This window comes from Pieris napi, chromosome 17 (genome assembly GCF_905475465.1).
Source record: "Pieris napi chromosome 17, ilPieNapi1.2, whole genome shotgun sequence".
Taxonomy (NCBI): domain Eukaryota; kingdom Metazoa; phylum Arthropoda; class Insecta; order Lepidoptera; family Pieridae; genus Pieris; species Pieris napi.
Genome location: NC_062250.1, coordinates 11,286,561 through 11,313,198, shown reverse-complemented (window position 1 = coordinate 11,313,198; position 26,638 = coordinate 11,286,561). Strand labels below are relative to the sequence as shown.

The following is a 26,638-nucleotide window of genomic DNA, read 5'->3' as shown; positions in this document are numbered from 1 at the left end:
CGTTTCGCATAAACAACTAAAAATTATTTTTATCAACTACGCCTTTATTATTTCTTCTTTGCATCTAGTTTCTTCTTATTCGCTGAAAGAGTTCGGTTAAGAGCCTCTTGGGCGATCGCGTCATCTCTTTCTTCCAATACTTCTTCTAAATCTGGGCTCCATTGCGAATCTGAAGATGTTTAAACTATAGATGAATTTGAAAAGAAAAAACAATGTAACTAGTTGACCCGGCAAACGTCGTATTGCCATGTATATTATTTCTAGGAAACATATTTTAGTTCATTAAAAATAACTATATACTATAATAAAAAATAGGGGTTGATTGTAGAAGGTAGATACAAATTAAGGGTTGTAAGTATTTTTATGTTTGTATCATTAAAAATTAAAAACAAAAAATTTGGTATAAAAAATAACAAATAAATGTTTGGGGTGGACACCCCTTATCACTTTGGAGTTTGAATGATAGTACCCGATTCTCAGACTTACTGAATATGCTTAACAAAATTCATATGAATCGGTCGAGCCGTTTCGGGAACGAACATTGTGACACGAGAATTTTATATATATATGTCGGGGAAGGCTCGGATTATCAAGAAATGTTCCGATCGATTCAATTGACCGCTGATTATTACTGTTACTTGGGTAATAATTGAGATTCCTTTTATTAATTTACAGAATAATAATTAATTGATTCTATTTGTTTTGATATTATTTAATTGTTTTATAATTTAGAATAATTACTTTACGAATATTGATACGACCAATCAAAGTCGAGGGAATGCCTCGAGTAGGGGAGTGGCGCCATTTAGACTTTGGACTATGCGTTCAGGGAACGCAGGGTAGTTCTGATTGAGTATTCAGTAGAGCATTGTGGTGATGAGACGTTGGACCGAGTTGGGTTACCACTTAACCACTATGTGATTTATGGTTAAGTAGATTGTGATTAAAAGTGAGATCGGTGCCTTGAACCCGCTGCTCGTTATAATTTAAGTTAAAGTGTTATTTGTAATATTAAAAGGAATCAATCTGAATTAAATACTATACGATAATCATTGGTGTCTTTTGTTATCGCACTTTACCTACATGACGCCCACTAAGCCCGCTAATGAGGATGTCCATATCGATGGAGTTACAATATCTCTCCGACACATATACTATACTAGCTGTGCTCTGCGGTTCCACCGGCATTAATCCGCGATCTACTATAGCCTAAAGCTTTCGGTAAAGACTTTTAATTGCAAAACTTTTGAGAAGATATTGATGTCTTCTATAAAACTGTACATTGCTCTATTGTCAATAGTTTCCGCAGCATATACGACACATATTTTATAGGCATTTTTTTACACCTTGGATGACATTATTGTAGTTTTAGTTAGTATCCTTAATGTTTTTTTGCAATTAAAACAGTCAATATTAATCAGTGATAATGTAGCATTCAAATGGTGAAAGAATTTTTTAAATCGGTCCAGTACTTTATGAGCCAATTCGTTACAAACATACTTACATACAAATCTTTCCTCTTTATAATATTAGTAAAGATTTGAGTATACTTCTTTTAAAAAAAATTAAGGCGAAAATATGTAATCAACCTTTCATTATAAATTAATGGGCAATATGGATGTATGAACCTGCGCATGCGATTAATTTAGGCGTACATACCAACGAATAATCTTTCTAACAGTCGTCCTCTCTTCTTCTGCCGTCCCAGAACATGAACTTTATTATAGTACTGCAGCTCATTCATTCGATCCAACGCTGCTTCTAATTTCTGCTGACGAATCTTCTGCGTCACATGAGCTATTTCAGGTGTTAGTAATATTCTGTTGACAAATTGAAATATAATGTACCAGTCCCAATATGGCCAAATATTTCGACTGTGAGACATGCCTACGTTTTAGTGTAAAGCAAATAATGCGATTAGGATATAAGTATATGGTATATTGAATAAATAAAATGGTATCCACATATATGTTTTATACATAAATCATTTACATATTTTTTTAAACGCTGCACAACTTCGTGACGCTAATATTATTATTATTGCGTTACATCCGCAAAAATATTACCATCGTGCGCCTAAAGAAGTTTAACTTCAAAAATTAAAATAATAACTAAATTTAAATGAAACCTTAAACCTCATTAAGAGCATGATAAACAAAGTTTGGGTAAGTTGGAAGTTAGGCTCGCAAGTGCGCTACCGGCAAAATATATACATACATATATGTATATAGAGAAAAGTATTTTGTTATATGAGGAATAACAATACTTTATACGAAAAGGAAGTAGAGTCAATATGAAGTCAGACAAAGGTGCAAGTTTAGTTTTCTTTTTGGAGCAACGGGAGCTTGTCAGATGTTAAAACGGATAAAAACAGCTAACAATGCCAGTTGGCTCACCTTCACTCCTTTCTTCGTAATTATATTAAAAATAAGGTTTCTATTGGGTATTAAAATACAAAATTTACCATGTGTTAACAGTTTTAATACTAAGAATTAAACATTTACTCACTTCTCTTCCTCGATCTCTACTTTGGTACAAAACGGTACAAAGTACAGCGGTATAAATTTATCTTTAAGCTGATCAGGCATTGTTAAATACAGCGACTCTTCTTCACTTTCCTCCTCCACTTCTAATTCTGCTACAAAGGAAAGATTATATTTTTTTAATGTGACTGCCACTGCATCTATTTTTTTTTATTTCTCGGTTTGTTGTAAGGTTTTTTGTATTAATTGTACTTTTCTCTTTAGCTTTTTACTAAGGAATTTAAAATGTATCCTGTCGTGAAGCCCTTCAGGCACCAAGGTTAAATCCTTTGAAGGTTTATTTATTTAATTACATTTTGTTACAGTTATAGAAAAACAAATAACATTATACATAACAATTATAAGGGATGCAACGGGCGGCCTTATCGCTAGCAAGTGATATCTTACAGGCAACCCTAGTAAGGAAGATAAACTACAAAAAGAAACATAATGGGTAAAATATATACCAAGAATAAGATAAAGTGTAATCAAGAATTGCATAACCAAATCTTATAAAATAAAAAAGAATCACCAATCTGAAATAATACAAAAAAAACTAAACTATAAAGCTAGTCTTGTGTACTTTTAGTTTTATTGTAATATATTAACCTATAATAAAAAAAAAACAAAATAGTCGTAATAACGTATAGTTTTAAGTGAGTTTTGAGTTAACATTACTGTATGGACATGATACAATAATAAAAGTCTGAAAAACAGCTGTTAACAATTTAAATCATTATTTGTTTTTAATCGACTCGAAAAATGAGTCATAACTGTCAGTCGGCAATACTTTTTAAATAAAACGAAGACGAAATATTTCTTTGGTTGTGAGTAAAAACAATAAATAGTTATTTTACCGGCACTGTCCGTCACTGGGGTTGGACCTTGTTGTTGCGTTGCCTCCGTCTCCTCTAATAATTTTAAGAAATAAAATATTAATAAATTGTATTGCGTTGAGACATTCCTTTTTAAGCAACCATTGCAAGTTGACTGCCCTGAGCTACTAAGTAAGTTGTGTCTCCGTGTGTATAATAGGACGCTAAAAAATATGCACCTATTGTACACACCGAAAGTTAACACCAATTACAGAGGGAACAGCTTTATGGTTAGGGCGGCGAGTAAGTTTAATAGTCTAACTTGTGATATTGACCTATTCGCCTCAAGTGTGGTGTCGGCAAGGAGAGCTATGACATCTGAGCTCCTCAGTGGAATGAATGATGAACCATAAGTTTTTATAAGTGTACATATAAGTTATACTAAACTGTTTAGCGTTACTTAACCAATTTTTACTTAGTTTATTACTTTCTTTGATATATATTTTATTTAGTTGAATAAAATCATTTTATTGTTACCAATACAGTTAATATTATTAGTACTTAACTATTTGTAAAGATTTATTAAATGGCGTAAAAGAATATCTTGCTTAGCTGTTAGTCTTTCTCAATAAATATGTAAAATAAAAAAATAAAAAATTACGTGACTTAAAAAATATACATTTCTGAGATACTTATTCTTCATGATGATACAAGTCTTGCGAGTCACACAAAAACTAAATGTTTCCTGTACGTTTTGTGAACATTTTTATGTTTTTAAAATATAATATAATGACATGGCTTTGAGCACCTATTTTCCATTGGCAACATTATTATTACTAATTCTTACATAACTTACTTTTTTGTTCGCCTTCTACTTCTTCAAGGTAATGTTCCTATAAAGGATATAATGAATGCGTAAATATAACATTCAATTAATAATTTTATTTTTATTTTCAATGGAATAAAATAAATTAAAAATTGATAAATCGGACCTTTTAAACAAATTTCGTCAAAAAGTTTGTTCCCTGTGTCCTTTAATGTAGACAGCATTTCCTCACTGTATAACGATACTTATTCGTTGAGGGAGGAAAGCACTTAATTATTAATTATTATTATTACTATGTAATGTATCATTATTACTATGAATTATATAATAAAATAAATACAGTGGTTTCATTCAACTTAAAAGGTCTGATATTAGTATAGTGATCAAATTAAAAAAAAAAAAAATTACAGGCAAATAGATCCTTTTCCCTCAGTTTCTTTTCCTTTGTGTGCACGTGTATTAACACTCATTGCGGTTTTTTTAAGCACTAAGCCAACATTTTTTATTCAAAATATTCAATTTTTTCAAATAATTTAGTATAAAGTTATTACCTCTTTCATGGACATAGTACTTTCCGATGGAGGAGGTGGCAATGCTTCCAAGAATTCTGCTCGGAATTCCTTCCTGAAGATAAAAAATACTTTACTGTTTATATATTATAGTAATCCAAATGTATCTTTCATAAAAAAAGATCTAAAATTACGCATACGATTTATTTTTTTATTTTTATTCATAATTCAACAATACAAACAAATAATACTGTCGGCATACAAAAGCAATCAATTTTCCCTTGTTTTTTAAATAGAAGTCATTTGTTTGCGTCGGTTCGGAGCGTGTTCTTAAAAAATGGTTTCGAATTGATGGAACATCCTCCATTTGCCAGACTATAAACTCGTCTGTATAAGCCTGATGACTACGTCGATTTAGTTACGCGCCGAAAGTATAGCCAGACGTAGGCACTCTCTTCTACTGATACATTGCAGTCATTCGTTTCATAGCAATAAACATTTAATTATTCCGCTTAAATTCTATTGTTGTACGCGAGTGGTTAGTATCTAACACAAAAATCATCTATTATTTAAAGCACCCTGATGGACCAGGAACCGTACTCTTTAATTAAATGACCTTAAATCTTTGTCTAGAAGAGATTATTATTGTCAATAAGGCTCTTACCTAATTCTACATAAGTCATAACGCTGTTTGTACCTGATATGAGCTCCTCTGGTATTTCGTCCATGATCTTTTGCATCCCAGGCTTTCCGTGCTGCAACAAATAGTTGATCTCTCTCATCATCACGTCGTGCAGTGGCGCCGCCTCCAATGGAGAGAGAGCATTCCAATTCGACGTACGCGTCACCTGGCTGCGGCTGCCGCTGTGGTATTGGCGATTTCTCCCGCTCTTTACCAGAGCCTGGCTGAAAATGTTAAAATACTAAAATAAAAGGAGAGACAAAACCAGCGACGTTAAATCTTCTGTACCTCTCAAGACGAAATTATAAGTCTGTGAATCCGTCGAATCCATAAGCATTTATTGCCAAGGCGCTTATTATTATTTAAACAGAGTCATGTGTGAAATTAATTATTACCTTTTCTTTTCCAGTTTTTTTGGGTGTGGTGTCGATTTTAGTGAGCTCCTGAGAGTTCCGGACCTCATCCACTCGTATCCATTGTTGTAAGGTCAAAGGCCAGCCCTTGGGGGCTATGACTCTAAAATATATATGTAATCAATATGTATTTACGTATTATATATATTATTATATTTATTACTAATGCGATGACTTACTCAATTGTGTACTGCCTTGGTTCTACAGTGGACTTGGAGTCTTTAAGCTAGAAAAATTATGAACATCGTTAAAGAAACTTAATGTTTTTTTTAAGAAAAAAGAAATCCCAACTCTACGGGCGGTTACAGACTAACGTTTTTTACGCGCGTATAAGCTCGTCTTTGGAAGCGCATGTAGGCGATATAGGCGCGCCTTTTGGCACCCACGCAACTCGTACGAGCGTTGAGGCGCTTCTAAACTCGTATTAACACGAGCCACTAGTATCACTCCGCAGTTCAGGGTAGAGTGTATTAAAGTGACCGGTTTTCTGTCTTGATGCAACCATCTATGATACCTAGTATCTCTTTCGTATTCTCAGTCGACGCCTGACGGAGGAGAAGTAGCAATATTTCTTCGTCAGAATCCATGTTGAGCTGACGCGACGTCACTACCGGTTCGAGCGAACATGCGGACATATGCCAGGTTACGCACGTCCGGTTTTTTGAAGCGCGTATTGTAGCAAGCGTGTAGGCGCGTATGCTTAAACGCATAAGCGCAGAAAAATACGCTAGTCTGACACCGCCCTACAAAATACTTTTAGAAATTTTTGATTACCTTTAAATACTTTCAAATGTAATAATTAAGTATCATCACCATAAAACATAAAAAAATAACCTTAGTCGATGACCTATTTTTAGGTCCAGCTGATGAGGGTTTCTGTTTAGGTATTCTTGATGAGCGTGGACGGTCACTTGGAAATATGGACTTGGAATCAATCTGAAAATTGTCATAAACTTACTTACCAGTTATATAGAATACAAAATTATACATATACTCTGATTTTTCATTCCGTAGAATACTAAAAAACTCCACTGAAAAAGGGACAAATTTGACCCATTTGAGAGCAATAAAATAAAATGCTACGTATTTTTTATGTTTTAACAACAAAAAGGTAAATCTTAATATTATTTACTTACTCACCTAATACAAAAATAACAAATACTTCATTATCACGAACAATATACTATAATTACTATATTTTATTCTTTAGCTGGCATCACTGCCTACCAATTCTAGGTTTAGTCAACCTTTAAAAAAAATGTTACCTTTACTTGTGCTTTTCTTACTGTTTGTGATGAAAAGGGACGTAATTATCAATCGCCATAAAACCACTTTTAATGTTGCACCGCACTTAATAAAATGGATACATTTACTAACAAATAAAATGTATGTAAGAGTCAGATGTACCGACTCGTATTGAAATTGAAAAATTTGCCTGGCCATAAAGGTTTGTTATCTCTGACTTGTCAAAAAATTATAGCTGTCAGAATTCTACGGAATTTAAAATCAGAGTATAGTGTTCCATAATATTGTACCGCATTTGAGTTGGACATTGAGCGCTTATGCGCTGGAGACGTCAACAAACTTGGAGGTGTCGGCTGTAGTCGGATGTACGGCCAGTATAGCTCTCCCGTCCCTGAGCATCTGTCAACTTCTTCTATTTCACCATCAGGTCCCTTCATTTTTAGTATTGCCTGCATCTCCAACTAAATATAATTAATATCATGAACAATTGTAATATAACGAAGTATCACAAGCAAAGTAAAATAAAAAAATATTTGGATTAAAATGCAAAATTATTTAATTTTTTCTTATCGATGTTGATACTTTATAGTCGTCTTGATCAGCGAGTGAGTCTCTTTGGATAATAATTTGAGTCTCCATCAGTATCTGGAAAGCTATACCTATTTGTACCAAGTAAAACTTGTGTTTTGTAGTCTTGATTTCACTTACTTCTGGCGAAGTAGCAGCCGCTCTGAAACTAATGGCTTCATGTTTTGACACTGATAGATGAATCCCTCCCAAAATATTTCTACGGTTCGGTATGAATATCTCATCAACATGCAGTTTGCTTGCAGGTGGAAGAGGAAGATCCTTACAGCTGGTGTCATCATTATCACAAACATGGAAGACATCTGATAAACTGGTTAGCACTGTTAACTGCCAATGAACATCAGAAGATGTTCCAGGTGCTTCAGTAATAGTTCCATGGCCCATGACTGTGTAACTAGAATATCGATCGAAGCATTACTAGTATGCAATGAAATAAAGTATTTAAGCCTAGGCCTCAGATTTCTGTATCGTGATCATATGTTAATCTAATAGACAAGTAGGTGATCAGCCCCCTGTGTCTGACTCACGTCGACATTTTGTGACTAAGGCGAATCGATTTCCTCACGATGTTTTCCTTCACCGTTCGAGCGAATGTTAAATGCGCACATAGACAGAAAGTCCATTGGTGCACAACCGGGGATCGAACCTACAACCTTTAACGATTGGAGCCACACGTTGAAGCCATTAGGCCAACACTACTCTCATAGTATGCATTATCTATAAAAATATCGTTAGATAAACTTACCCATGCTCATTTGGACGAAAGTCAAATGTAATATGAGAATTATAAGCCTGAGGCATTTGAATTCCTGTGTCGTTATTATACACCGCAAAAGTCCTATATTGCAACGTACTCTGAACATCAAAGTGAACCTTAACAGGACTATGACAATAGAATACTCCTTGAAAATATGGAATCCACTTGCACTTCGGAGTTACAGGAGAATTGCCACTATGCTGCTGCAAGCCATACACACCGCTGAGGGCAGATGCAACCGAATAAGCATAGCGTGCACCAGGATACATGCCAAAGAACATATTCATCAGCGCTGACAAAGTCTCTAACGTTCCAAAAACATAATCCATCAACTACAAATAAAATCCAAAAATTAAATGTTAATGAATATAAGTAGCGGCACGAAACTCTAGCGCTGACCGTTATTGCGCAGAAGTAAAAAATAAGGTACCTGAGGGGGGCTAGCGGAATGAAGAGCGTCGATTGGCTCTCCAGTCGCATTTTGTCCCCCGCGCGACAGTACACATGCGCAGCAATCCCCTCCACGTAACGGCCAGCGCTAGACTTACGTTCCGCTGGTTATACATTGATTACTATTGTAATTTAATGTTTGGTAACAAACTAACAAGTTTTGTAATTTCAGGCGGTACAGCAAGTGGTGCCTGTAGACATTTTCTAGCCCAAGCACCACGCCAATGAGCTTGGATGACCCTAGCTGCCTCGTGCTTTCTTATTACTTTTTCCCGTTCTTCTTTTAAAACTCCACAAGGTATTTCTTCAGTTGCAAGTTCACATACATTGGAAGTTATTGGAAATTTTGGCGGGCTTAAAAGCCGGTCCATTGTTTCTTTATCTACAATGGGCCGCTCTTCAGCAGCAGCCTAGAATTAAATTACAATATTGAGACGATCATAATTATAAAAAAGTGTGTGCGTACAAAGTACACATGTTAGAAGTGAAACTTCTTTGTAAATTAATTATTACTAAGGTAAAAGCCCCAATAGATCATGTATGTACCAGTATACTCGTATGATCACTCCATGTATTGCGACAGAATTGCCATCGAAAGTTCTAATATGTAACTACTAAACGAATACATCAACCAATAGCGTGTATTTTTTCTGGATCTTCCTTACTCTCTCTATCAATCTTTCTCACTATAACTCTCTCACACCTCGCTCTATGGTATTGTGCGTAATGCGACGTTCGCACTTTCTCACTCTCTCTCAATTGGTCTCAATCGCTCTCTCCCTTTTCTTCGACAAAAACGCTGGACATCTTCGTGTCACTAAATATTAGTGTCACGAAGATGTCCTTAGAAGATTATTATTGTGTTTAATCTGTAAAAAATTTACCTTATGCGCCTAAAAAAGTTTTACTTCAATAATATAAACTTAAATGCTAGTTAATTAAAAACATAATTATTAATCTATAATAAGAGATAATTACAATCTCCACTTGCTGCTCTTCCTCCAATTGCTCCGTTATTTCTAATTCCTCAGCCTCTGGAAGTACACAATCACATGGGTCCATCATAGCAATATCCCGCAACGATGTTGGTGGCTTTGGTTTCGGTGGTAAACCAAAATCAGGGTCATGGAAAAACTTTCTTAACGTCGAGCACACGGCTTTGTATTCGTTCGGTAGCAGTTTTCGAATCAAAAGCGCTTGCAATGCCTGACGAAACATCCAATGCAAAAGTCTTTTGTCATAACCAACTATTTTTGGATCCCACACTAAATCTGGCTGATATGAACTGCAAATTATATAGGTTTATAAATACTATCGGTTCATACGGTACAACAGTTATGACAATTAGAAGCTTACTTGTAAAACTCCTTATCACTATATCCTAAAGTCGCGCTGGACCGTGAAGCTCGTAGCCAATTTGAAAAGGCTAGACTAAGATTATTAAGGAATCTCGACGCCCACGGACACTCACGGACAGCTGCCGATTGAATAACATCTCTAGTGCCCAGTACTAGTGTAGAGTCACTGAGAAACATGGCCGTCCAATTCATCCGAGAATGCACCCAAACTCTTAAAAGCATTACATAAGATACAAGAGTTCTGTATAAACTCTATATATATTACTAGAAAATAATTATACTTCTCAGTCACCATTTTAATATGTCACTTATTTAATTTAACAGGAGGCAAATGCTCAACTGATGTTAAGTGATACTGCTGTCCATTGACACTTACATACATCGCCAGAAGGCTAGCAAGTGCTAGCTAGCTCAATTCTTAAAGGTCCCTAAGTGGAATTGATCCTTGACGTCCGATGATAAACTCAGCTGGTATTAGAGCAGCAGGTATTAGTCCGAACAACTCCTCTGAACACTTTCCATGGTAAATGTGGTAAATGGTAAATGTATATTATGTAAACAATAACAAGACATCGATTAAATGAAAAATATTATCGACAAAGGGCCGTCAATGAATTCCAGTCGATAAATTCTTATATACCTGCAAAAATGTCGTCCCGGGTCTAGAGTGATTTCAATACAATCGTATCCTCTTGTCGCAATATAAGATTTAGCTTTTGGCAGTTCGCAATCAACAAACCATTCAAAAATTTCCAAAAACAAGTATGCCGGTTCTATGTGATCCATCACGGGTATACCACAGTTGAAAAGAACTCTTGGATGTAGCATTGCCAAGGATATTTTAAGGATGTTTTCGTCAGGTCCATCTATTTGAAGGTAGAGAGGAGCTGACTTTGGAGCGGGGATATCCAGGTTTTTGTTTGGTGGAGCCTTTGTTATCCGCACTGGGGGACTGCTGGCCGCTGTGGTATATTGATACATGGATGGGAAAAATAAAATATTTACGTTTTTAACGTATTCACGTATCTGTAATCATTACATTATATTAAAGCGGGTCTAAAAGACAAGCGGACAAGGTTGCGACCACATTCCGGCCAGGGCGATTGTTGGTGACGCTTTGGGATTTAGTGGGTATGGAATAGCGAGTCCCACACGAGCAGTCGCGCCCCGGAGGGGCCTGTCCCCAAGCAAAAAAAAAGACGTAAGTGTTGTCTCAATATTAATGCATTTATAATAGTTATTACTTACCTCTGTGACTTAGGTATTAGATGAAACTCCGGACAGAATCATGTTTCTATTCAGTATGCAAGATGAGCTTAATATCTACTAACCTAAAACTTTACGTACGAGCACAAAAAGTATGTCCAATTCATTCAGTTACGGATCGTTTCAAATAATGATTACATTTTATTATTTCTAATTTCTTGCTCTTTATTTCAATTAGTACTCATAGAATGAGGAATAAAAAATACTACAATAGATTATCAGACAATTCAGGGTTTGAATTCTACTCTATGGTTGACTTACTCCATCAAACTCTATCCACTCCCGAAGCTCTTCTTTCATTTGTTGATTAGAGCTATGTATATTACCTGAACGATTTAGTTCTTTACCCCCCTTTCTACCCTGCAATTAATGTATAATTATTATCAAAGATTTTTGTTAAAAGGAATGGATGGTGCATAGGCCGTCGATGTACCATTGATTTTTCTACACAATGATACACCTACACCTAATTTCGAGCAGCAAGGTCAAGGAAAACATTGACAGGAAACCATATTGGCAACTATATACACCATAAAAAAATTCTAAAGTTTAATATTGACAACCCTGTTCTGAAATCAAGACCATAGACTGGATGGAGAGAACTCTCCCATACCATGCTTCGCTCATATTGACATAAAATGTCATAATATTAATAATGTATGGTATAGGTATGTTATCTAAAGCTGGCGGCTTCAACACATTTACACTTTGTGCTTGTGTAGTGTCTGTGAATAAGCGCGAGACGTGATGTCAAACTGAAATACAATCACAAATACATCACGAAAAGACTGTCCGTCTCTCTCGCGCTCGGTCAAGCTTATGAGTATAAAAGAGACAGTTATTGTTTTTCTTTTGCTACTGTTTATGTTGATCTTTACTGTTTTATATTATTATTATTTTATACATGTTGATCTTTTTTCAAACATTACCAGGGCAATCTCGTGAAATGGTGCACAATGTTTTTAATTATTTTAAGCATCTTAATAAAAACAGTTTAATGAAAATTTTTTATATTTAATTTGACATCAGATGCGACTGGGTTTCTCAATACTGAAAGAATAGTTAGTGAAGTAAAAGTGAAGTGTGTTGAGCTAGATGGAGCTTATGTCGAAAAATGAAAAATTATTTACACGAACTACTCTTTCACGTTCTTGGTCTGGCTTAGAACTTTTGGATCCACCCTCGTATGCACCTAATATTTATATGTATTTGACACATTTTTATTTATTTACAACCCACCCAACCTTACTAAAACCAGAGTGGACTAAAATGTATAGCATGGCAAAAAAATCATATTTTGAAACATACTGTATGTGAAATTGCATTAGTGTGAGTACTGTGAACCCGCCAGCTTTCGATAACCGACCTATAAATACCTACCATGTAGTAGTAGTGTACCATTGGCCATTAGCAGGCAAAATGGAGGCACTAATAGTGACAACAAAACACAAAGTCGTGTTCAATCAAGGATAAAACTTCTTATGTGACTGGTTAGATTATAAATAATATCCCCACATACACGAGTTCAAACACAATCAGTCATCAATAGAACCCGTTCTCGAGCATGACGCATGGCCATCGTACCCTACGCATATATTGCAGGGAGAGGGACAACGTTATGCATGGACGCCATTACAAGTAATGACAGAACCAAAAGAGACTAAAGGACCGAGTAAAAGAGACTAGATGCTGTATTTCAAAATAAGTGCTTCCGCGATGGTTCCTTCAAAAATATTTCTCTACAATAAGAAAAATACTAACTTACCGGAGGGTTAGTTCTATCGTGGTCCTCTCTAAACTGAAACGTTATCTAAAAAGAAAAACACTTTTCACATTACATGGAGTAAAGCAAGAAAAACTTGAAAAATAAAATTCTTATTTCTGCATAGTTTTCAATATGAAAACCTATTCTTCTAAAAATTACATTTCAATTCCTATATGACAGAAAACTAACTAGTGTAATTACCAGCACTTATGTATGTACTTATGTACGCGTTAGAAGTTATACTTCTTTGGCGTAACAAGATAAAAATATTTTCAAAAATTTGTAGAAAAACGACACTAACAATTGAAAAAACTAAAATGTTGACTATAGCTTACTTCAGGGTGTCGGTTTTTTGTGACGGTGTGCACGCGCGTAAAAAATTACTCTCATCATTTTCCCTAACGCGCCAAAAGAAGTATAACTTCAACAACATAAGAAAAAAATTGGTCAGTGAATAGTTATAGATTCTTGATTATTGGTAACTAGTAGACTCGGCCAAGCGTTGCTGTGGCTAAGATTTTTGTTATATTACATAGTAGTAAACTATTCAAGAGAAACGGCAGGAGAACACCAATCCACCATGCTTTTTAGGTGGTTATGCCAATTGTAGCTTATGTGAAACGTTGGTAATTATTTTGATAAGGATCAATATAATAATACCAATAATAATACCTCGGTACGAAAAAAGAGCCTTTTCTAGCGGTGGTATTTTAATACAATATTAATAAAAGGACGCTTATTGTGACCGTAACTATAAAAGATAGAGACGTGATGTCGCGACATTTTTTATAGATAGTGATGTGTCCTGAAAAATTGTAATACATCATTTTGTTCTATCATTAATAGTTTTCGCAGCGCACACGATTGAAGGAAGTTTTTTGTTTATTTTTTTACACCTTGGGTTAGATTATTCAAGTTTTAGTAAGCATCCCTAATTTTTTTTTAAATGAAGCCTATGTCACTCGGGAATAGTGTAGCTTGCCAACGGTGAAAGAATTTTTGAAATCGGTCCAGTAGTTTCGGAGCCTATTCATTTCAAACAAACAAAAAAAATCAAACCTTTCCTCTTTATAATATAAGTATAGATTTTAACTTACAGATTCCGTACTCTGCACGTCGAGTAAATGCGGGGCGTGAGACTGCTTTAGAAAGCCATTAACCTTCAAGAACTTGGTGCGAGGGCAGGCGAACGCTTCATACAAGCCATGGTGACGAGCCCAGTCCACCCATCTGTAGATTTTCCATTGAGGAACCTCTGAAGACAAAAATACTTTTGTTATAATAAATTACTTTTATCATTTTATATACCAACTAGCAGACCGCCCAAGCGTTGCTGTGGCTAAGGTTTTTGTTATATTACATAGTAGCAAACTATTCAAGGGAAACGGTAGGAGAACACCAGTCATGAGGACCACCATACTTTTTTGGTATACCATTAAATTGTAGCTTATGTGAAACGTTGGCACTTTCAACACAGCGCCATCTGTTAGAATTGTGACTATCACAATAATGAACAAATATTTTGCAATAAAATAATATTGCGCGTATAAATTGAGTTGTATGCTTGTATGCAAATTTGATTGATATCGGTTCGGTGGTTTAGGAGTCCATAGCGGACAAACAACGTGACACGTAATTTATATATATTAAGATTTGACTTACTATACATTTAATATGTACGTTTTCTAGGAAGGATCTTACGATGGAAAGAAGCATGCTAAATATCAGTAAGTCCGATAGAATGAATAATAAAATCATAAGAAACCACACGAAAATTGAAGACGTCACAACGATACGAAGATTGAAATGGAAACGGGCTGGTCATATAATAAGACGTATAGAAAAGTGGAACAAAAATATCATATATTGGTACCCAAGAAATAAGAGAAGAAAACGAGGTAGACAGACGAAATAAAAACCGTAACTGGGAAAATATGGACAAGGAAAGCTCAGAACAGAGCAGAGTGGAAAGAAATGAAGGAGGCCTTGGCCAAAGTTGGGCAAACAGATGGGTTGTCGGTGTAACCGACTCACTAAAGACACTAGTTTAAGATTAAAATTTTGTAAAATTTCTGTCTGAATACAGGCCTATATATTATTATACAAATTAGACTTACTATACATTTACCATTTATTTATTTATAAATTTATAAAAGCTTGCCAACGCTCGGCACAATGATACATTGATAAAAGAAAAATAAAATAAATTGTTTAATGTGTCAAGCACTTATAGGCAAACATAGCATAAAATAAATAATAAAATTAATTAAGCGAAACAATAATATAATTTAAATAAACATTAAACGAAAATCGCTCTTAAAGTGTGAGGTGAGCAACAATGTATATCCAGATCTAGCTCATTTAACAGAATGCTCAATCTGGACATCGGTGAATTTTGGCCAAAACGCGTTCTCCGGAAAGGAGGGATAAATGGAATGATGGGATTTCTGGGATATCTACCATGTACGTTTTCCAGGGAGGGAAGGTAATTAAATAGGAGGGTAAAACTCCAATAGTATTACCCTTTTAATCTGTAGGTTTATTTGTAATAAAATACCTGACAAAATGAATCTTGCCAAATCACGATTATTTGCGAAATGAGACTTAAACTATATATAATATACCATTATTACCTGGCTCTGGTAAAGGTTTCTTCAGAGGAAGATCCCTTGCCATATTTATAAGCAAAGTCATTTGGTGACCAGGCGTGATTCCAGGTAGAGCGTAAGGAGGTTGAGTCTTTGTGTCCTCCAATAAAATTGTTGTAATAGTATTACGCTGTAAATTAAATTTTTTATGGTCATAATGCAATAGTATGTATATATGTTAAAGTTTAATTTCACAAGTTTAGTAAATCAATACAACATAATTTGATAAACTATAACAATAGTTATTTAAATAATATTTGTTTTTATCATAGTTGTTTCAACCTGCTTATTTGACTTTTTTTAACGCGGAAGTACGACTGACAAGGATGTTAAAAAATATAATAAATCAGTGCCGCTACAACCTTTTTAGGTCTGGGCCTCAGATTTCTGTATCTGTTTCATGATCATTTGTTAATCTAAAAGGCAAGTAGGTGATCAGCCTCCTGTGCCTAACGCACGCCGTCGTTTTTGGTTCTAAGGTAAGCCGGTATTCTCGCTATGTTTTAATGTTAAGTGCGCACATGGAAAGAAAGCCCATAGGTGCACAGGCGGGAACGAACCTACGACCTCTGGGATGAGAGTCGCACGTTGAAACCACTAAGCCAACACTGCTGTGACAATAATAACCATATTAAAAAAACCAGTTGAACAGACACAGAGATATGTCTGTCCCATGTGTCTATGGGCGACGGCGTACTTATCATCAGGTGAATCTCCTGCTCGTTTGCCTTCTGTTTAAAAAAAAAAAGTTACATACAAAAATGTTTCTTCACATACTACCATTCAGTACGTTACGTAATGAATGTACGTACGGAATACAGCAAAATTCCTAAACCACTTACCCTTACAGAAAAAGTTTCTTTCGTTGTTGGTTTTTTGGTACTCTTTGACTTGATAGTGCTCATCATCGTGTCACTGTCATCATCCCAAGAGAAAACAGGTACCTCTGACGTTACCAACTCCCACAGATTGTTGGGATCTACTAAATCACCTGCATGAGATAAGTGCAATGTACAACGCAGAATAAAACCTAGATTAAAGTGCAGCTCAAGAAACTCGACGCTGAAAGGTCACTGGTAACCAATGAAGACTGTGTTGGTGATGTAACATGGATGATGAAAAAAAGTTTCCAGCTCAATGTAATTTAGTTATAGAATGCAGTTTTAAAAGCGCATACAACTTTCGTCCCTGACGTTGTTTTTTATTTATTTATTTTATTAAAGTTCACCATATCATATATAATTCTATATATCTATAGTATATGTTACAAGCTATGTTCTATAATACATTACAGTTATGGTAAACATAAATGTTACAAAAAAATTAAAAAGTAAAAATAATAAAAATACAATGAAGAGAAAAAATATCTAGTAAATAGGGGAATAGGGGATTAGGTATCAGATAATCTTAACAAAGCTTTTTATTAAATTGATCAGTCCAGTAACGAAAATAACAAGCTTTTAAACTTGCTTTCATACCCTGACCTATCAGTTAATGTTAAGAATCAATAAATACGTATTACGCACGAAGTGTATAGCGAACACGAAAAAACTACGCGTGTCGGGTATGATCTAATGAGATGTGATTAATAAAATCGATACAGACATTCCAGTCAGAAGTCAAAAAGTCAAAAATCATTTATTCATATAGGTAACACAATGAATATATGAAATGCTTCTAATAAGTAAGGTAAGTTAGATTAGAATCGAAACTTCCAGAAATCCACATACGGTTGTATCGCCACTGGTGCCATTAATAAATGTAATAAATAGCTGATTTATACCCAAGTCTGGCGTTTAAAAATTTGAAAGGGAAGATTTAATAAATTTTGTAGTCGTTAATCACTCGCTAACTGACGTAACTGACCACAATTTAAAGGTCAAACTATTTCTCGCAGACTTTCAACTCGGTAATTGCGGGTAAAACTCTTTAATAACAGAGTTATATTGTATTATTATTTATACATCTAAAGGTTGGAATTTATTCTATAAACATATACTTTTAAAAAGTAAAATTTAGACATTTTTAAACGACACTTAAATGGTATTTTGAAAAAAAATTGATTATTTCCGTTTGAATTATAAGGATATTTTTAATTCACAAACATAAGCTTATTATTACTTATTAACTTAATTAAATTCCTTAATATACCTTACCTATTAATACCTAATCTTTTTTTTAACATTTAGACTTATCTCTATAGTCTACAGGCATTAGGCGACGGCTCTACTAAACACTACTGTGGCAGTGCACACCTTTAACGCTGGCAGCATTTCCTCGCTGTATAGCGATACTTATTCGTTGACCGAGAAAAGCACCAGCTCTGGGGTCATCGGTACTATCTACCAGGCGCCAACTTAAATCTTTAATTAGCGCATGTGCACTTAAACCCCACGGCCCAAAAGTCTTTACTCCAAAAGGAATATAACTAATGTTATATATTATATCTATTCTAATACTTATTTTCCTACGGAGGTTAAAACTTGATACCAAAAGTAAAATTAAACGTCAGGGAAACTCACCCGTGATCCTATAAGTCAGGTTCATTGCGCCAGTTAGAGCGTGTAATATATCAAACTCTGGCATCGATTCATCTTCAAAGTCTGCACCCTCGTCCGAATTCATGTCGGGAGCAGCCAACTTAAGCAGCGCCTGGGCAATTTTGATTAGCAATTATGCATTTACGCGTCTTGCATTTTTAATCAGGAATAAATAAAAAAAATACAACAATTTGGTTGTAGCATCTTTTTTTAAAACCTCTTATGCTCTATAATGGACATAATGTTCTGTGATTGAGATTTGTCCCAAAGTGGATAATGTTGATTGGCTGTGGTAGACTTGAACAAAGATAAAACAATACGGACCATCGTTGTCTTTTGTTTTACATAGGTACTGTTCTCCTAAGAGCAACGAACAATGAACCATGCTTTTGCATTACTTCACCTGCTGTAAAAACTTCGTAGATCTTGTCCAGAAACGCACTAATACTATTTGTCGAATCCTTCAATGTAGGTGAACCATCTACAAAACACTCTCATGATAGCTATTCTAAATTATTTAATTATAGTAAATGTTATATAATAAAAACTTAAGGGAAATTAAAAAAATAAAATTTTATTGGATATCAAATTGCAAAAACTAAATTAAGATGTTTATGTGGTATCGTATTACTCAATAACATTAAGAGTTTATGATATATATGAATTAGGTAATAGCGGAATATCTAATATGTTGTCATTTAAATCAACTTTCTATATTTTTTAATTAAAAAATTATACGTAAAAGTACTAATTTATTCGTATACTAGACTAATTCATCCCAGGTAAAACGAAACTAAAAAGCGAAGATTATAAGATTTTAGAATATTGACAAATTACAGACAACAGGTATCTTTTTAGCTTTTTGAGCACTTCTCTTCTGCCTCGTTATTAGCAAGTTATCTATATATATAAAAATGAAACCCGTTTTCCGTTGTCACGACATAACATGAAAACGGCTTGACCCATTTGTCTGATGGTTTTAATAATATTCCTTGAAGTACGAGGATGGTTCTTACGGAGAGAAAAGTTAAAAAAATTGAGTGAAAAAGTCTAAAAACAACACTTTTCTATATTCCCATACAAAATATTCGTAATAATACTTAAAAGTCAATTTGAACTTTAAACCCTTTTCATAAAGTTCAAATGTTAGTGGAGGGGTTCCGGGAAGGTAAATTTTTATTTTTTGACATAATTTATTTGTTGTCTTATCAATTTTCTTTTTTTTATCTTACTAGCTACACCGGTGTCCCGAATAGCAGAATAAGTATTAAAAAAAATAAAGAATCAACTGTTAGGCGGTACGATGTTCGCCAGGCCAGCTAGTATATTATATTAATAATGCCATATCCTAATATCATCAGCCACTCTACTTGGTCCATTTCTGGACGTAGGCCTCCTCTATTTTCCTCCCGTACGCCATGATCCGGCCTCTTTGTACCCACTGGGAGCCAACCTTCTTAACGATGTCGTCAGTCTACCTATTCAGGCGGCCGGAATTCCATTCAAGGAGCCTGCGGGTCCATTGCTTCTTGACCATGCGCTCTATGGCCTGCCCACCGCCACTTAAATGTTGCGACAGCCCTTACTACGTCGCTCACGTATGGCGAGTCTATAAATGCTCAGCCGTAATTTGAACGGATAATGTCAGAGTTTAAAGTCGCACGCGTATGCCACTAGGCCAACACTAGGTCAATGTGTGTATGTGAGAAAGACCGTTTAGTGAGTAGGAAAAACTAGGCAATTCGAAGCGATAGCTTATTATTATGTCACTCTTACATTTTAATATATATAAATTACGTGTCACGTTGTTTCTCCGCTATGGACTCAATACTCAACTAACGAACCAATATCAATCAAATTTGCACACCGTATGTAGTTTGATCCAACTTAAAAGATAGGATAGCTTACATCTCAATTTATACCCGCAACATTATTTTATTGCAAAATATTTGTTTATTATTTGATAGTCACAATTCTAACAGATGGCGCTGTGTTAAGTACCAACGTTTCACATTAGCTACAAAGCATGGTAGATTGGTGTTCTCCTGCCGTTTCTCTTGAATAGTTTACTAATATGTAATATAACAAAAATCTTAGCCACAGCAACGCTTGGCCGAGTCTACTAGTATATTATAATCTTTGACATAACTATATGTTAATAATATATACCTTACAAATAAGCAGCGGCCATAAATGAACAATTGGTGCTGTAATTGCAGGCGCTGCCATTTTGGCACCTGGTCTCGCGGGCGAGTGACAAAAAATAGGAGAGAACGGAAGTAGGGGAGACTCTGTTGCGTCTATGGGCACCAGGTCACTGACCCACACGCAACGCCAGGCTCCCAAATAGTACAGGCGAACGAGATAACAACCTAAAATGTTTTTATTTAATTATTATATAAAATTTACACAAAATAGCAATTCTATTATAACGCAGCGATGATATCTACAATCTTTTTAGGCCAAAGCCTCAGATTTTATGATCATTTTTCAATCTTATAGGCAAGTAGTTGATCAGCCTCCTGTGACACACGCCGTCGACTTTCTGGGTCTCAGGCAATCCGGTTTCCTCACGTTTTCCTTCACCGTTCGAGCGAATGTTAAATGCGCAAATAGAAAGAAAGTCCATTGGTGCACAGCCGTTGATCGAACCTATGACCTCAGATATGGGAGTCGCACGCTGAAGCCACTAGACAGACTACACCAACACTGCTCAAATTTTTAAATACATAGAGATAACCTAATGGGGCTAAGTTATTGTTACCTATCGTTATTTATAGCAGGTGACTAGACACAATAGAACTATAAAATATGTAATTGTTAGACTAACACTTTAATATGTTTCACGGTTAGAAAGATTTATTTTTAAAATATTTGTAGGAAATGTAATAAGCTTATATTTGGTTCGGTAATAAATACCGCCACATACAACTTTATTAAGATTAGCTCATCTTAAAGACTAGACGAACATACAAAAAAGGATATAATGTAATATCATATATGTCAGAGCAATGGCGCTGGTATCAGCTGTCAATGTCATTATATGTAACAAGAGCTCGTAAATTAACAACGTCAAAGTCTTATCAGTTTATAACCGTTAATATTTGTGATTTATTCGATTCGCCAATATTACTAGATAAACAAATTAACAGACTATTTGATAGTCTGTAGTAATAGTATCTTCAGTCATTATTAATCATGTCAGAGCAATGGCTTTAGTGTCAGCTGCCATTATCAGTATATTTTTTTTATAGAACATGGGGCAAACGGGCATGCCAGAGAGCTCGCGAGTCCGTTGTCCGCCTTTTAAGAATTGGTACACTCTTTTCTTGGAGGACACTAAGTCGAATTGGTTCAGAATTGAGGTGATCGCAGCAAAAACTGCCTTAAGAAACGCTCAGGTGTTGGACGACGAACGTCGAGGAGATACGGGTGGAGTTTTATACGGTGGATGATGAAACTCAGCTGCAGGTATTAATCCGGACAACAAAGTACAAAAATTTAGTACACAGTAATTTATAAGACTGACGTTGTCAATTTACGAGCTCTGTGACATATAATGACAATAGCATCTGATACTAGCGCCATTGCTCCGACATATAGGTATACTTGTGATTTATAGAGTTTGGATAAATTTCAGTACGTTCAACTTTAGTAGAATAATCTGCACCAGTACTCTTCAATACTGTTTGTCCTCAATACTCTTCAAATAGTGATTGATACCCCGACTTTTCTAGTCTACATTTACTCAGTACACGGCGCGATCCCTAGGTTGCGACAAATGCGTTACCGAATACAATTGTTCAGTTTGTCTTTAACGCTACGAATATAGAGTGCGATCTGTTGAAAGTTACAGAATACCAACGCTGTCTCCATTCATAGGATGTATTGTGTTGTTAACAAGGTTCGTCCGAGATGCTATTATCTAGCACGGGGTCTCACCTCGCACCTGTGTAATCGATATGATTGCGAACACATACGGTCCATGAAGGCTATTCTGACATTGCAATATAAAAAACATGTTACTCGCGCGTCTGTTTGGAAATGTTCACGCCACGGGAATTAAACACCATCCTAGTTTGCGTAAGTATATTTACTTTGAAAAAAAGAGAGGAGTTAAAACATAATCTGGGAAGATGAAACAAAATTGATAGCAGGGAAAGATTGGAAGATGAGAGACAAATGGAAGAATATATTTACTTTGATATTACGCGGATAAAGTCGCTAAAACGTATTACGTGATTAATGTAACCAAACATATATATAACATGATTCTTGTAAGAAAGCCAACGTTTGAACATGAATTTCTATTTTGTTTTATTTGCCTTATTAACTTTTAAAAAAATAAATTTTTATGTCTTCATGCATCAAGCCTGCGACTCTCAACCCTTTGTGCATTTAACTCACGCCTGCGCATTAATTGATTTCTCTTTCTATATGCTAATTAACATTTACACTAATAGTTTATAAAAATCGACGATTTGTGTCAGGCACAGGAGGCTGATTACCTATGAAACTGATCTAAAAACAGACGTATTAAAAGGTTGTACGTTGTACTACGGTATTGTTATTATGCATACATTATAAACCTAACATTTTTAAGATAACTAGATTTCCTTAAGTGATAATTTCTAGACACTTGTATATTTCCGCATCAGTCCCTGAGAATTTTCAACAATACACATTATCTAACATGCTCATAATAAACAATACATGCCACTTTCAAATCTAGTTTCGGAATCTAAGTTAAAAAAGCGCCAAGTATTATCTTAAGTATTGCTTAATTAAAGTTCACAACTTATATTTTTTTTATCAATGGATTTGTACATAACCACTTAAAATTGTACCTGTACAGAAAACAATATTAAAATGTTTATTAAGTATAAATATAAAATTCTCGTGTCACAATGTTCGTTCCAATACTCCTTCGAAACGGCTCGACCGATTCTTATGAAATTTTTTACACATATTCAGTAAGTCTGAGAATCGGCTACTATCTAGCTTTCAAACCCCTAAGTGATAAGGGGTATCCAACCCAAAAAAATATTTTTAATTTTTTGGATAATATTTTTTTATTTTTATATTATGTGGAATATAAAAAAATATTGACCATCCAAAATTTTTTTTTAGTATAGTAGATAGTTATTTTTATTGAACGAAAAAAATATTACCTAGAAATAATATACATGAAAAAAAAAAACAAAGTTTGACGGGTCAGCTAGTTAGTATAAAAATAACGATAAAAAATATTAATACCAATGTTTCAGTGGCGTCGGTGGGGTGTAAATGATCTTAGGAATTCACAATCGTTAATACTGCCTTAATACATTTAAAAAGCTTTACCATTTTTCGACAACACTGGCCTATGTTGTGCTCCACCTCCTGGTTTAAGGCCTGGCGAATAGATGTGATATCGAGCCCTCCAGCCTTCCGGCGGAAGGCTAAATGCGAAGTTTTCCCATTGATGTTCCACCTGACATTAAGGTTTATTTAACTTGATTTTTAACTATAACGTTTGTAGAAAGTAATCTTTTAAGCTCGCAACTAATTTTGAAAAGTCATTCACCAGTAGAAAGCTGCAATGAGTGTTAAATTAAAGAAATAAAATGAGATTGAGTGAGAGTTTCGGAGTCGACACTAAGCGTAGCTTCCATATTTTAAGATCTAAAAAATGTTTGACATACACGTCTCGACTCTAGGACCTTACTGCGTAAGTGGAAGATATTTAATTTACGGTTATTATACTGTAAACTCTGTACTGTACTACTTTCTTTACTCTGAAAAATAGTAATTTAAATATATACTCACAGTAATATTATCAACGCGTTCGAGAATGAAACACATAGAGAGCACAGATCTGCAGAAAGAGGATCTCAGTATAACTTGGGCGTGACTCAATTGCATATCGATGATATTCATTTTCGCGATGTCACTGGCATCCTAAGAGGGTAGTCAAAGAAATATATAAATTAGGTATGCTTATTCTCTCTACCACTATGCGATGTGTCGTCTATTGTATTTGGAGCGATTCTACTATGCGCAGGTAATGTTAAATTTGTACTTGGTTTTTGCAAATCCATGATATTTTTGCAATGTAACGGGTGTCCAAAGACGGTAGTAAAAAAAAACTGATAGGTTTTTTTTTACCCATGGCACAGGCTTATATATATATAGTCTTTCGACCATACCACCTAGTCTTTCGTAAAAAAATTCCTTTAATTATATATTAAGTTCATGTCTTTCGTAAAACGGTAAATTAATTAATTAGTAAATTTAGATTTCTTTTCAAATCCATGTTTTAAGTTTTGTCAAACCGTTGTCAAGTGGTGTCAGATGTATTACCACTTGTTTTGTCAGTGATCGAATCCGTGTAGTCAAGCAGTCATTTTATGATTTGGCATTCTGAAAAGGTGCGAGCTTGTAGTTTATTGTTTATCAGAATGCCAAATCATAAAATGACTGCTTCACGACTGATTTGAGAGCGACCGCCGATGCGAAAACCGCTGTGTGAGTTCGAAAAGTGAGTTACAGAATCGCAGGGCTGAATTATAACCTTAATTGATACGTATTATGCCAACGTCATTCAGGTTAATAAGAGTGTCAGATGCGACACAGGAGTGTGCACAGAATACCTGTGTTAAATTTCGAATTTGTTGTTGTATATCTATGATAGGTTTATTCAACATAGTACCCGTATGATTTGATTAGATAATTGTATACTCAAGCACAAAGACTGATCGCTTTTTTATTTTAAGAAACCTAGAGATGTCAAACCATCTGTCAATCCTTCATATTAAAGGTACGAGATTATTTATAGGTTTTAAAACATTTAAAAAAGTGATTTCGCCGCAGCGTTTCAACTTGAATATTTAACTTTTTGAACATTACATTTATGTTATATATATTACTAGCATCGATTCATTATGATAATTACCTACATAATTATTTACTTTTTAAACTAAAAATATTGCTAAAAAATATACATTTTCCTTGTATTGATTACCTCAAACACAGCTACTTCCGCCTCCCATCTGCTAAATGCCAAATCCTCAGCTCTGATCCATCCATGCAGGAACTGTCGCACAGAGCGAGGCAACGGCTGTGTCTGGTCATCCCCCCAGGACAGATCTGCATGAGATTTACTCACTGGGATCTTACTCATCACATGACTCGCTCGAAGTGCTGCTGGACCCTGGATTTATTTTCTAAGTATACTTTAACATCTGAGGAAACCTTAATATAGGTAAAATTATAGATATATTTTTTAGTAATATAATGTATAGACTATTATAATTATATAGTATCTCGAAATGGGAAAAATAACAGTGGTTACATGTAATTGTGATAATTCATTATTAGAAAAAAATATCACCTTTATACTCTGCTTTATACCTATACTAGCTGACCTGGCTAACTTCGTTCCGCCCTACAACCTTATATTGTATCGTTGTTACTTTAATTTAACTTATTTTAGGATTTCATTAATGTTAAGTATTACATTAATACAACTTTTTTGAAAACACAGAAATGTTTTATTGCTTGCCATTGCGAAAGAAGAATGGCAGTTTTACACATTAGGCATCTTCTCTCTAGCGTCAATATTGCGATACTGCATGTTAAGCACTTTCTGATATCCAACATCTTTTGATCAGGATCAAAGCATGGTTATGCATCTCCTCATTCACCTCAAGATCGGAATTTCTTGAACTGACTCGAATTCGACGTAAAATTATGCGTAGTTTTGTCAACAGATGGCACCATATGGTTTTTGCATTCGTAAAATTAATTAATTAATTTAATGTTATTCGATAACTTATCCGATATTTTATTGCTTATTCTGCTATTCGGGACGGAAACAAATCCAACAAATCAAAAACCATGGCAATCGGTCCAGCCGTTCTCGAGTTATAAGTGTTGTAACAAACACGACTTTCTTTTATATATATAGATATAGGCATATACGAGTATCTGTTCAAATACTACTTAAATTATTATATGAACTTTTTTTTATTTAAAGAAAACCATTTAATCCTGCTTTAAGTAATTTGTTTTTAAACTATGCAAATTACATCAAAATTAATTTATCATGATAAGGAAAGACAATGAAAATATATCAAAAAATACCATTCCCCAAGAATCAATAGTTAATTCAGTATCTCGGAACTCCCTGAAGGGGCATTCTGTGGGGTCCACCGTGTATGCTATCAGCTGTTTTATTTCACTCTTCTTAGACATTTTTTATTAATTGTATTTA

At 34.8% G+C, this 26,638-nt stretch overlaps 1 protein-coding gene across 1 annotated transcript; it reads right to left on the bottom strand.

Moving 5' to 3' along the window:
• LOC125058076 (androglobin-like) lies at window positions 1-26,638 on the bottom strand. Its single transcript, XM_047662103.1, has 28 exons — window positions 26,509-26,638; window positions 25,388-25,576; window positions 24,193-24,324; window positions 23,728-23,857; window positions 20,554-20,756; window positions 18,367-18,496; window positions 16,687-16,835; window positions 15,830-15,974; window positions 14,294-14,451; window positions 13,197-13,241; window positions 11,693-11,791; window positions 10,806-11,191; window positions 10,164-10,376; window positions 9,786-10,092; window positions 8,963-9,217; window positions 8,346-8,689; window positions 7,721-7,994; window positions 7,303-7,473; window positions 6,602-6,703; window positions 5,947-5,993; window positions 5,750-5,870; window positions 5,370-5,578; window positions 4,715-4,787; window positions 4,194-4,230; window positions 3,380-3,433; window positions 2,509-2,635; window positions 1,660-1,820; window positions 1-169 (listed from the first exon to the last, which is right to left on the bottom strand). Exons 1-28 carry the CDS (start codon window positions 26,617-26,619, stop codon window positions 48-50), a joined length of 4,494 nt encoding a protein of 1,497 aa, XP_047518059.1. The 5' UTR covers window positions 26,620-26,638; the 3' UTR covers window positions 1-47.